The 12,096-nt window shown below is 40.5% G+C and overlaps 1 protein-coding gene across 7 annotated transcripts in view; it reads right to left on the reverse strand.

Annotated features, from left to right (window-relative positions):
- Window positions 1-12,096, reverse strand: part of TRIM2 (tripartite motif containing 2) — a 160,872-nt gene that overhangs the window by 118,728 nt on the left and 30,048 nt on the right. For 2 of the 7 annotated variants that reach the window (XR_002077800.2, XM_019441249.2), the window contains exon 1: window positions 1,323-1,451. The exons of 2 other annotated variants lie outside the window; for them this stretch is intronic. Coding sequence is in view for 4 of the 5 variants with exons in the window: in XM_019441249.2 (XP_019296794.1) it covers window positions 1,323-1,352 (30 nt within the window). In the remaining variant the exon portion in view is untranslated. Of the gene's footprint in view, window positions 1-1,322; window positions 1,453-12,096 lie in introns of those variants that run through there. 3 more of the 7 variants (XM_019441239.2, XM_019441237.2, XM_019441238.2) reach the window with 2 other exon arrangements.

Here is a 12,096-nt window from a genome sequence, read left to right on the forward strand (position 1 = left end):
GTATTTTCATACACTGAGCTGAAACATTCAGGTTGCTTTGAGTCAAATTCACTTAAAAAACAGCCTCTGCATCTGACTTCATTCCTCCAGGAGCCCCAAAACATGTCTTTAATGCAGTGTATCTAAATAATAAATACAAATTCTGGGGATGCAGAGAGGCGGGAAGATTTATAAAGCACTAGATGTCTGAAAGTCCCATGATTCACCTTTACTTTCTCTAAAAGTTAAACCCCACTTCTTCAGTTTTTCAGGCTCTTGTCCGTATCAAACACTGATGGTGAGATCACTGATTTCACAGCGTGAGGTTCAACAGAAAGGACAGGACAAAATTCCCCGATCAGAGCTTCCATAGGTGATTTTCCATTCAGCAGCAGGCAGTTGTTCCCAAAGCAATTCCCAAGGCTCCAGCTGTTCCAGCCCCTCCCCGTCATGGGCCGAAACACAGCACACCCCCTCCCTGGCCTCCTGAGCCCCCCTGAGCCATGAAGGGGGTCTTAGCACTAAAAGGGGCATCTGGGCTGATGAAACCCGGCACAAAGACTGGAGTCCAAGCAGTTTTCCACCCTCACTCATTTGCTTCCAAGCCAGAAACCAGAAAGAACCCCCAGATGGGCTGGCTAAGCCCATTTCAGGCTCCCCCCCTCTCACATGGCGTCCTCTGGCTCCACTGACTTCTCTCTTGGGTTGTCAAGGACAAATGCTCTAATTGCCTGGGGCTATTCCTTCATTCCTGAGCCCCACTGCAGACGGCCATAGTACCCTTTGAATACTTTTATGGGCAGTAAAACTTTACAGCCTGCCAGCTCTCAACTGTTCCCACATTTCTGAATAGAACTATTTATGACATACAAGACTACTATGGTTTGCCCTTTGAGAATACCAGCAGATATTAGACCCCTTCAAACAGGGTCGACGGAGTTACATGGGCTAACAGCTGGCTTACAGAAACCCCACAGTGGCAGGGCCAGGCTCCTAACTGAACTCTTCAGTTAGGAAATAAAACAGCCTCTGAGTCTCACAACATCGCTGAAGCGGCCGTGGGCTTTGCCTCTTCATGTTGCTTTGCTGTCAAACCCATTTGCGTCTCTTCCCCACTTTTTGGCTTCTCTGCGCACTTCTTGCCTGGGTTGACCAGGATCACTATGAGCTTTGTCAGCAAATCTCGGAGAAATGATCTTCTCCTTCCGTTGTTAGCAGGCCAAAAATGAACACCAAGAGAAAGCTAGCAACTCAGTCACAACTTGTTTCTCTCAAACAGTGCCCAGGATTAATAAGCAGCAAGCCCAGAAAAAGCAGCATCATACACTCAGAATCATCCTTACCCGTGTTCCATAACGGCTACTCCTGTGCATCAGAGACTGGCCCCAGCCTCCTCGGATGTGGGGACTCAGCTCTCTGCAGCCCACAGACAATTGGGCCCATTATAGTCATCAGGCTGCTGAGTTAAAGGGTGGCCCTTACAAAAATATAAACAGCTTGTCAGCACAAGCCAAAGGGGCGGGGCTGCAGTATCAGGGGACAATGGGAGCCAATGGTCAGCCTCTCTGGGCTCTGTTAGCTTAAGATATTATGTTTCATTCTGAAGTCGGGGAAACTGAGAATCTGAGAGAGAGTCAAATAGAAAGGGCCAAGTCCTCATCTTTATAGCCCAGCAGCAGGAAAGGAGTCCGAGTTGAAAAGTTTAATTACTGCCTGCAGACCAATTTCAAGAAAGAGTCTGTATGCCTCACACGTAGTAATATACATTTTAAAAGTCACAAACATTGTATTGTATTAGCTGTCTTCCTTCTTCTGGTGTTAATAAATGTACTGTTTATTGAGGTGGATAGGAGTTTTCGAACCAAAGAACAAAGTCCCAGGAAGGTGAATTTACGATATACTTATTTTGTTGAATCAAGTGTCTGATAAGAAGCATTCGTTACCTCTACAGAGAAAATGTTGGATTTGAGTGGTAGGTCTTCAAGAATCCAGAGAAATAGGCTCATTTTAATCCCCAAATATAAACGGCTCACAGTCATTTCTTAAGTGCTCAGTTAATTATATGCAAACAAAGCAGAAGTTAGTTCAGTGTATTTGGAAGAAGAAGGCAGGATAGCTATGGCTTTTTTCTCTCTCTGGATCTTAACTAAATTCTGCTTTTTTTTTTTTTTTTAATGTTTATTTTTGAGAGAGAGAAAGACAGAGCATGAGTGGGGAAGGGGCAGAGAGAGAGAGGGGGAGACATAGAATCTGAAGCAGGCTCCAGGCTCTGAGCTGTCAGCACAGAGCCGGACTCAGGGTTCCAACCCATAAACTGTGAGATCTTGACCTGAGCTGAAGTCAGATGCTTAACTGAGCCACCTAGGCACCCCTCTAAATTCTGCTGTTAGATGCTTAACTGAGCCACCTAGGCGCCCCTCTAAATTCTGCTCTTAAAGCAATACTATGCCTGCTGAACCTTTCAATACCCTACGATAATAACCAAGAACAAGAAAATAAACTGTGGCTTTTTTTCTTCATATGATTTCTAAATAATACACTGAGGTAAAAATAAAGTTAAGAGCTATTTGCTTGATTTGTGGCATTACATAAATTATAGCCATACAAACTTTGAGAAAAGTACAGTCACTACCATTTGGAACGGTCTCATTATTTATATAGGGAAGCATAGTAGCTATCAAAATGAACTAGCAAAGAAACAGAAAAATGTTGAAATATACTTATTTTCCACAAACTCTGTATTAAGCCCTTCTGATTTCAACCATAAAAATAATAATCAAAAGGCACTGTCCTTTCTAGTCTATGTTAGTTTAAAAATATTTATGATTCTGCCACTGATACTGAATTAATATTAAAGTAAGAGTCCTCTCGTGGTTCTTCCAAATAGTGTACGAAGCTGCTTCTGATTCTTCTCTTCTAATGATTCCAAAGGAGCTGTTGGATCTGTACTCACATGGCTCTTGACTTTAAAGTACCGGTTACCTTCTGGAAAAGGTCTTGTTTTCCTCTAAAGCATTAAGATCCTGTCATAAAAAACAAAAACAAAAACAAAAACAAAAAAAACCCCTCTAGGCTCTGTTCACTAAAAGCATGAAGAGCAAAAGAAAAAATAGATAAGTTGGACTTCATTGAAATTAAAAACTTTTTTATATCAAAAGACATTATCAAGAAAGTGAAAGGCAACCTATCGAGTAGGAAGACATATCTGCAAATCATACATCTGAGAAGGGTCTAGTATCAAGAATATATAAAGAACTCTTATGACTCAACAACAAAAAGATTAAAAAAAACTTTTTAAATAGACAAAGGTCTTGAATAGACATTTCTCTAAAAATGATATACAAATGGCCAACAAGCATGTGAAAAGATAGATATTCAGTATCATTAGTCATTAGGGAAATGCAAGTCAAAACACAACCACTGGGATAGGTATAAAAAAAAGGAAAAAGAAAAAGTGTTAAAAAGGATGAGGCAAAAGTAGAACTCCCATATATTGCTAGTGGGGATGTAAAATGGTTCAGCAGATATGGAGAGCACCACAGGTGTTCAAAAGGTAAACTGTAGGATTACCATACGACCCAGCAATTCCACTCCTGGGAATATACCCAAAAGGACCCAAGACAGGGTTGAAAAAAAAGATTGAAAAGGATTGAAATTACTCAAACAATGACACGTCCACTCATGTTTATAGTGGCATTATTTACAATAGCCAAAAGGCGGAAACAACCTAAATGTTCATCAACAGGTTAACAGATAAACAAACCTTGGTACACACTTGCAGTGGAATAATACTCAGCCAGAGAAAGGAGCACAGCACCGATATCTACCACAACACAGATGAACTGCAAGAAATTTTTGCTGAGTGAAAAAAACCAGATGTATAAGGTCGCATATTATATGATTCCATTTATATGAAAAATCCAGAATAGATAAATCCTTAGAGCCAACAGGCAGATCGGTGGTTGCTGGGGATTGATGGAGGGGCGGGGGTAGCAGTGGGAATAGGGAGAAACTGTTTAATGGATGCAGGCTTTATTCTGGAACTAAATAGAGGTAGTGTTTGTATAACATTGTGAATGTACTATGTACAACTGAATTATTCACTTTAAAATGGTTAATTTTGTCGTTTTTCATTTTTTAAGCTTCTGGGTTCAACAGGATCCTTCCTTATAAAGGCATCCCATAAGTTTACTAAAGGTTTTATTTTTTTAAGATTTATTCAATCCATTCATTCATTCATTTAATATTTATGCATTGTTCAGGATCTGTGAAGCCCCAGATACTGTGGGGCAGCTGGGTGCCAGGAGACCCACTTGCACCTTCTCTATCGAAGGTGTGAAAGAGCAGGACCATCTGATGGGGAAGGACGGTGGTAAGCAGAGTGAGCAAATTCATGTTTGGTGAATGGCCGCTGCATGCCAGCTCATCTCTTGCTTGATTTACTATTCAAAACCACCTGGAGGGGTCGTGGTAGGAATTATTATTCCTATTTTATTGTTACAGAAACAGAAGCGGAGAGTTTAATTAACTTTCCAAAGTCACCCAGCCTGTAAGCAATGAAGCCAGGTCCTTTCTCTTCCACCATGAGCAGAGGTGTGTGGAGGACTGAATCTGTTGGGAAAAAGATGTTTTCCAATGCAAATGAATGAATGAATGAATGACCAAAACTTGTTAGGAAGCACTTTTTTAGTTTATTTTTATTTATTTTGAGAGACAGAAAGTGTGAGTAGAGGAGGGGCAGAGAGAGAGAGGGAGAGAGAGAATCCCAAACAGGCTCCACACTGTCAGCACAGAGCCCAGCGTGGGGCTTGAACTCACAAACTGGGAGATCATGACCTCCCAGTGCCGAAATCAAGAGTCAGATGCTTAACTGACTGAGCCACCCAGGCGCCCCTATTAAGAAGCATTTTTGATGTCAAAAAGAGCGGTTAGGCTCTTTATCTAGTGAGATAAAGACACAAACCAGAGGAAAAAAACAAAACCAGTTGTCAGACTTAACTCAGAAAGTTTCATTTTCAGAAAACAACCATGGAACTTTAGAGATTTTTCTAAGTAACCTGACCAGACACCCTCATTTTTCAGAAGAGAAATCTGATGCCCTGCAAAATTAAATGACATTCCAGAGTTATGTGGCAAAATAGTAGCAAAACCAGGGCCAGGATTCAGGTGTCTGAACTCCTAATCCAGGGTTCTTTCTACTATGCCATACACAAAACTTAAGAAACCGATCCCATCATAAATATGGAGAACAAACTGAGGGTTGCTGGAGGGGTTGTGGGAGGGGGGATGAGCTAAATGGGTAAGGGACATTAAGGAATCTACTCTTGAAATCATTGTTTCACTATATGCTAACTAATTTGGATGTAAATTTTAAAAATAAGAAATAAAATTAAAAAAAATTTTTTTAAATTTTTTTTTTTTTCAACGTTTTTTATTTATTTTTGGGACAGAGAGAGACAGAGCATGAACGGGGGAGGGGCAGAGAGAGAGGGAGACACAGAATCGGAAACAGGCTCCAGGCTCCGAGCCGTCAGCCCAGAGCCCGACGCGGGGCTCGAACTCACAGACCGTGAGATCGTGACCTGGCTGAAGTCGGACGCTTAACCGACTGCACCACCCAGGCGCCCCTAAAAAAAATTTTTTTAATTAAAAAAAAAGAAACCGATCCCAGATTAATCTTCTGAGTAGATCTCAAATTCTCTACCTCTCCACAGTATCAGTAGACAAAATTCTATTCTCTATAAACTCTGAATGTGATGACCTGCAGAATATGTTTGACATTCTTAGTGAGTTTACTATTTCTTTCATCATAAATTTTGTTAAAATCCAATAAGGAGGAGAGAGATTCACAAGTTGTAATTGGGGAAGGACTATATTTAAACTCAGTTCATTTACACACAGGTAAATCTCTTGGAAAGTTGGAACAGGAAATGAACTGAGAACAGGAGGATGAGGAGGCTTTGAAAACATAAAAGACTTTTCCAGGAATCATCAAGAAAATGCATCAAGACATAGGACTGAAACTCTGACAAAGCTGTTCCACACATCTCTGACCATCATATTCTCTGGCATTGGTCTATTGCTATTATTAAAAATAATACCCAAAATAATTACAGAGGGAGATGGACATTCTTTTAAAAGTTGGGGAGATGACATCACTACTTTCTAAATTTCAAACCATTAGATTATGCAATTCAGAAAATTGCTACATGCCCTTTGAGAATGCCCATCATCCAATTAAAATGTTGCCCTTGATCTGCCACAGCTACCTCTTAGTCACCCACCTCTTGGCAACCTGAAGCTTCAATTTCCCATAAGCAGAGCTCACCCACCCTTCAAAAGAGCTGAAGCCCCAATTAACTGACCTACTTCAACATCCCACAGTGCACTCATTATCAAGCCCCTGATTTGCCAACATACAAAACACTATACTGAAGGAAAAATATTTAATTGTCTGCTGATACTTTTTAAGAAGCGATATCCACATAATACTAGATTCTCATGCTAAGAGGTCATGTATTAATATGGTTAATGGAATTGGGTGAAATCACAACAGAAGCTGCTTGGATAGTATATAGATGAATGGTCAGACCCCTGAAGGCTTCTCAGATGATTCTAGAAATAACTAACTTCAAGACCTAAATTACATATTTTAAACATCCTTTACTTTCTTTTTTAAGGGAATGAAAGGGATGCCTGGGCAATATAGCTTCATAAAGACGGGAAACCGAAAATTTAACCATCAATGACACTGAAGGACTTTGTAGATAGAAAGAATGAAAAGTACAATCTTTCTTGACTTTGACAAGGTTTTTGATTTTGCTCTGCTTAGCTGTTCCTCAATGCATTAAAAATTATGGATAAAAATCACTTACTCTTAGGTCTGCTCACAACCTGTTAAAGAAATGAAAAGTTCTAAACACATCCCATTAAACTTCCATTATCTTCAAACGCATTCATTCTTTGTAGATGAGGAAATTTATAAATAATTATATGGATGCTCCATGTTTGTTATTCTATATGATTTCTTTGTACCTCCCTGAGAAAAGCAGTGATGGTAAGGCTTAAAGTCAACTGTCACAAGAATTTGAGCCGTGAAGTGGACTCTGCTAACCAAACATCAGCATAAATGTTCTTCCCTTTTTCTGACTAAGCCTATGGATTTTTACAAGCCTCCTATAGTCTTTTGCTCTGTCCCTATATGACGGATGGCCCACATTTGCAAAATGATGCCCAAAGTTAGGCTGTAAGAGCAATAAACTTACTTATATAGTGGCCCAAGCAATGGTGTTGGGCTCATTTGCCCATCACCCAGCTTATGGAGCTAAACCATGACAGGCTTCAACACCACAAGTTTTCAATTAGTTGGTGAAGACCGTGAAGGGATTTGCTGAAAACCTAGTTCAGAAATGATCCCAGGACTCCTGTTTCCCCTTCCTGCATGAGGAAACCAGAGTCTCTGGCCCTGGAGGTTTCTTGGGGCTTGCGGTAGATTGAATTGTGGCCCCCAGAACAGATGTCCACCTAGAACCTCAAAACATGACCTTATTTGGAATAAAGGTCTTTGCAGATGTAATTAAGGTAAGGGTCTTAAAATGAGATCATCCTGGATTAGGACCCTTTCTCTTAATTTGCTTGTCTAGAATTTTATGTAAGTGGAATCATACAGAATATACTTTTTATTTGGCTTCTGTCTTAGTCCGTTCATGATGTTATAACAAAATACTACACTGAGTAACATATAAACAACAGAAATTTATTTCTTACAGTTCTGGAGGCTGGAAGTCCAAGATCAGTGGGCTAGCATAAGTGAGGGCACTCTTCCAGGTTGTAGACTTCTCAATGGGTCCTTACATGGAAGGGCCAAGGGATCTCTCTTGGGTCTCTTATAAGAGCACTAATCTCACTCATAAGGGCTCTATCCTCATGACCTAATCACCTACAAAGGCCCCACCTCCTAATACCATCACTTTGGGCATCAGGATTTGAACATATATATATGGGGGGAGGGGTGTGGTACACAAACATTCAGACCATAGCAGGTTCTTTTATTCCATATTTTTAACGTTTATTTATTTTTGAGACAGAGAGAGACACAGCATGAACGGGGGAGGGTCAGAGAGAGGGAGACACAGAATCCGAAACAGGCTCCAGGCTCTGAGTTGTCAGCACAGAGCCCGACGTGGGGCTGGAACTCACGGACCGCAAGATCATGACCTGAGCCGAAGTCGGCCGCTTAACCGACTGAGCCACCCAGGCGCCCCTATTCCATATTTTTAAAAGATTCATCCATGTTTTGGGGCATATCACTAGTTCATTCTTTTTTATTGCTGAGCCGTGTTTCATTACATGGACATACCACAATTTGTTCATCCACTTACTTCTTAAAGGAGTTTTAATCAATAAATTGATTTGATATTCCAAGATTAGGGGAGAGGTGAGAGCACATGAATGATAACTTCTCAGAATCTAGATTTTCCTCTTTCTTTCCTCCTTTATGGCCTCCCCACCTCACCTCCAAAGTCCTCTCCTAGGCTTAGGCCCGTACCCATCCTTCTTTTCCCAGCCCTCATTTGCTGGAATCCATTGGCCCAATGTTGGCCCTCTGCTCCTGAATCCCAAACTGGAGTTAAGAATCCCTGTGGGGCACTAGTTGAAGCCTAAGTCAGTTCCTTCAGGCTTCTTGTCAGCCTCTCCCAGTGCCTGTGCTTCTCCTGGGTCCCCCACATCTCTAATCTCACTTCCATGTCCCTCATTTTCCTTTGTCTCTTTGGAGTCTCTACCTTCTACTCTCCTGTACTTGGAGGTGACCCATTGTGTCTTCTCCACTGTCCATGCTCCATTCACCTTGCCCAGAAATCACTGTATGGTTGGCCCCAGCCCAAATCTGTTCAATCCTAGGCTTCTGCCAAATATATTCCAGTTATTTAATTAAGGGAGGCAGCATGGTAGTGTTTGAGAGCACAGACTTTGGAACAGGCTGCCACATACCAGCTGTGATTTAGCACTGTCCCTCTATTTCTTCATCCACAGTTGAGGGCAACAGTCCTGCTTCATAGGACTGTCATGAGGATTAAATTAAATATCATAGTAAGCATTATATATGTGTTCCATAAAATAGATACACATAAACATTCAAGTACTCTTTCTCACCACAAAGAATTCTATTCGTACTCATAGATGTATTCATTTGAACATTATTTATTGAGGATTTCTCTGTGCCAGGAACTCTTCTCAAAATGGGGGAACAAAGCAGTGAACGTAACATACACAAATTATATTCTACTAGGTAGAAATTACAGAAATTAACAATTCCAAGTACAGACCATGTCTGTTAAGTGCCATGGGGAAATACAGAGTAGTTTAAAAGCAGGATTGGGGGGTGCCTGGGTGGCTCAGTCGGTTAAGCGGCCGACTGCAGCTCAGGTCACGATCTCGCGGTCCGTGAGTTCGAGCCCCGCGTTGGGCTCTGTGCTGACAGCTCGGAGCCTGGAGCCTGCTTCCGATTCTGTGTCTCCCTCTCTCTCTGACCCTCCCCCATTCATGCTCTGTCTCTCTCTGTCTGAAAAATAAATAAACTTAAAAAAAAAATTTAAAAAAAAAAATAAAAGCAGGATTGGGAATTTCCATGAATGGGTCTAAGTGGGCTGAGCTGAGTTAAAGAGTTGCAGTCAGGGTGATCAGGAAAGGCCTTGCTGAAGGCACCCTCTGAGAACAGACCTGAATACTCTCAGGGAATGTGCCATAGGCCCATCTGGGGAAAGAACAAGTTTCTTCCTTGGGGGTAGAAACAATGAGTGCAAAGGCCCAGAGGCCCCTGCTGCCTGCTGCTCAGTGGCTATTGTAGATTGGCTGACTGTGGATGGACATACTATGTTGAACTTTCATTAATTTCACTAATGCTATTTTCAGTTAGAATCCCTTGACCTTGATGTATGTTTTGTTGTTGTTGTTTTTTTTTTCCACTCAAAATGTCGAGATGGATACTCTGGCTGTGAATTTACAGCCTTAACACTTTTTAAAATACATATACAATGCTGGTTATAGTGGAATCCAAATGAAATGAGTTGGCCTCGTCCTACTTTGTTTAGACAATCATCATGATGCTGGGATGCTTGGGGAGAAGCAGGCACTAAGAATCACCTTCGTTGCCCTCAGGGCTTCACTGAGAGACTGGCCACTTAGATCCAAGCTTAGCTTTCAAGGGGGATTTGCAGAATGCTGAGAGGCTTAGCAGAGAGCAATCAAGATAGTAAAAGAATCGGAAAATACACCCAGAGGAGATATTTTAGGAACTGAGCAAGCAATTATTTACTTTGAAGAAGAGATGCTTATAGGTTCCTTTCCTCTGAGAACAAACTGGAAGAAAATAGGCTTAACTTGTAGCATGATGACTTTACAGATGTTTGTAAAAAACAAAACCAGGGGCACCTGGGTGGCTCAGTTGGTTAAGCATCCAACTCTTGATTTCAGCTCAGGTCATGATCTCATGGTTCATGAGTTTGAGCCCAACATTGGGCTCTGCACTGACAGAGTAGAGCCTCTTGGGATCCTCTCTCTCCCTCTCTTTCTGCCCCTCCCCTGTTCACACTCTCTCAAAATAAATAAATAAACTTAAAAAAACAAAACAAAACCAGAGCTTCCTTATAGGAAGCCCTGTTAAAGAGTGTAGATTGTTTGACTCCTAGACCCTGAAATTATTGAAAGGAAGAGGAATATGAAAGAAAAATTCCCCACCTGTAATTTTTAACCTTGTTGTCCCTTTGACTTGTTTCTAAAACTATGTCATCATCAAGCAAACCAGTTGTTAAAAAAAATAAAAACTGGGGCACCTGGGTGGCTCAGTCATTTGAGTGTCCTACTCATGATTTCGGATCAGGTTATGATTCCAGGGTCATGGGATTGAAACTTGCATTGGGCTCCACGATGAGTGTGGAGCCTGTTTAAGATTCTCATTCTCTCTCTCTCTCTCCCCCACTCTGCCCATCTCCCCTTCTCACCCACTCACTCTCTCTCTAATAAAAAAAATCCAAAAAATAAGAAGCTTAGCTAACATCTTCCTAGAATTCTGCCTAATGGCTTTCCAATTCACAGGGTTTTCTCCTTTTCTGGAGTGGCCCAAGGGGGGCTGGCCTTTCTCTGCCTTTGGATGGAATCTCAGGCACTTCCCCAGTAACTTTTTCAGTTACTCTTAGGTAATCAAGTCTTCTGAGCACTTTCAATACTAGAAACAAACTCATTTCATTAATTTGAATGTCTCATTAAAAAATGGGGTGCGTGGGTGGCTCAGTTAGGTGTCTGACTTCGGCTCAGGTCATGAACTCACGGTTCATGGGTTCGAGCCCCGCATTGGGCTCTATGCTGACAGCTCAGAGTCTGGAGCCTGCTTTGGATTCTGTGTCTCCCTCTCTCTCTGACCCTCCCTCACTCACACTCTGGGTCTCTCTCTCTCTCTCAAAAATAAATAAACATTAAAAAATTTTTTTTAAATAAAAATAAAAAATAAAATATAAAAATAAAATAAATAAAAATAATAATAAAATAAATAATAAATAAAATAAAATAAATAAAATAAAAATAAATAAAAAATATAATAAATAAAAAATAAAATAAAATAAAAATAATAAAAATAATAAAAAAATAAAAAATAAAAATAAAAAATAAAAAAATTTTTAAAATAAAAAAATAAATAAAATAAAATAAAATAAAAATTAAAAAAAATAGTCCACAACTGGAAAAAAAAAAAAAGAAAACCCAAATGTCCATCAATAGGTGAATGGACAATAAACTACAATATACCCATTTAATACAGCATTATTCAGGAATAGAAAGGAGCAAACTGCTGATACACACAACATGGACAGGTCTCAGAAACTTTACACTGAGTGAATGAAGCCATCTGTCTCTCTCATTCTCTCTCTAAAATTAAAAAAAAAAAAACAAAAACCCCTTCCAATATAATAATAACTCTAACCTCCTACTTTTATTTAGAGCTTCTCCTTCCCCAAGTTCTTTTATGCTTTCACCCTGGAAACCCGAAGTGGAGCTATGAGGGAAGGTTGGATTTTGTTCTTTCTTCTGAGCTCTACTTCTTCCTCCCATGGTTTATGTTTCTGA

The sequence above is a fragment of the Panthera pardus genome, unplaced genomic scaffold (assembly GCF_024362965.1).
Source record: "Panthera pardus isolate Hobbes unplaced genomic scaffold, ASM2436296v1 HiC_scaffold_13, whole genome shotgun sequence".
NCBI classification, from domain to species: domain Eukaryota; kingdom Metazoa; phylum Chordata; class Mammalia; order Carnivora; family Felidae; genus Panthera; species Panthera pardus.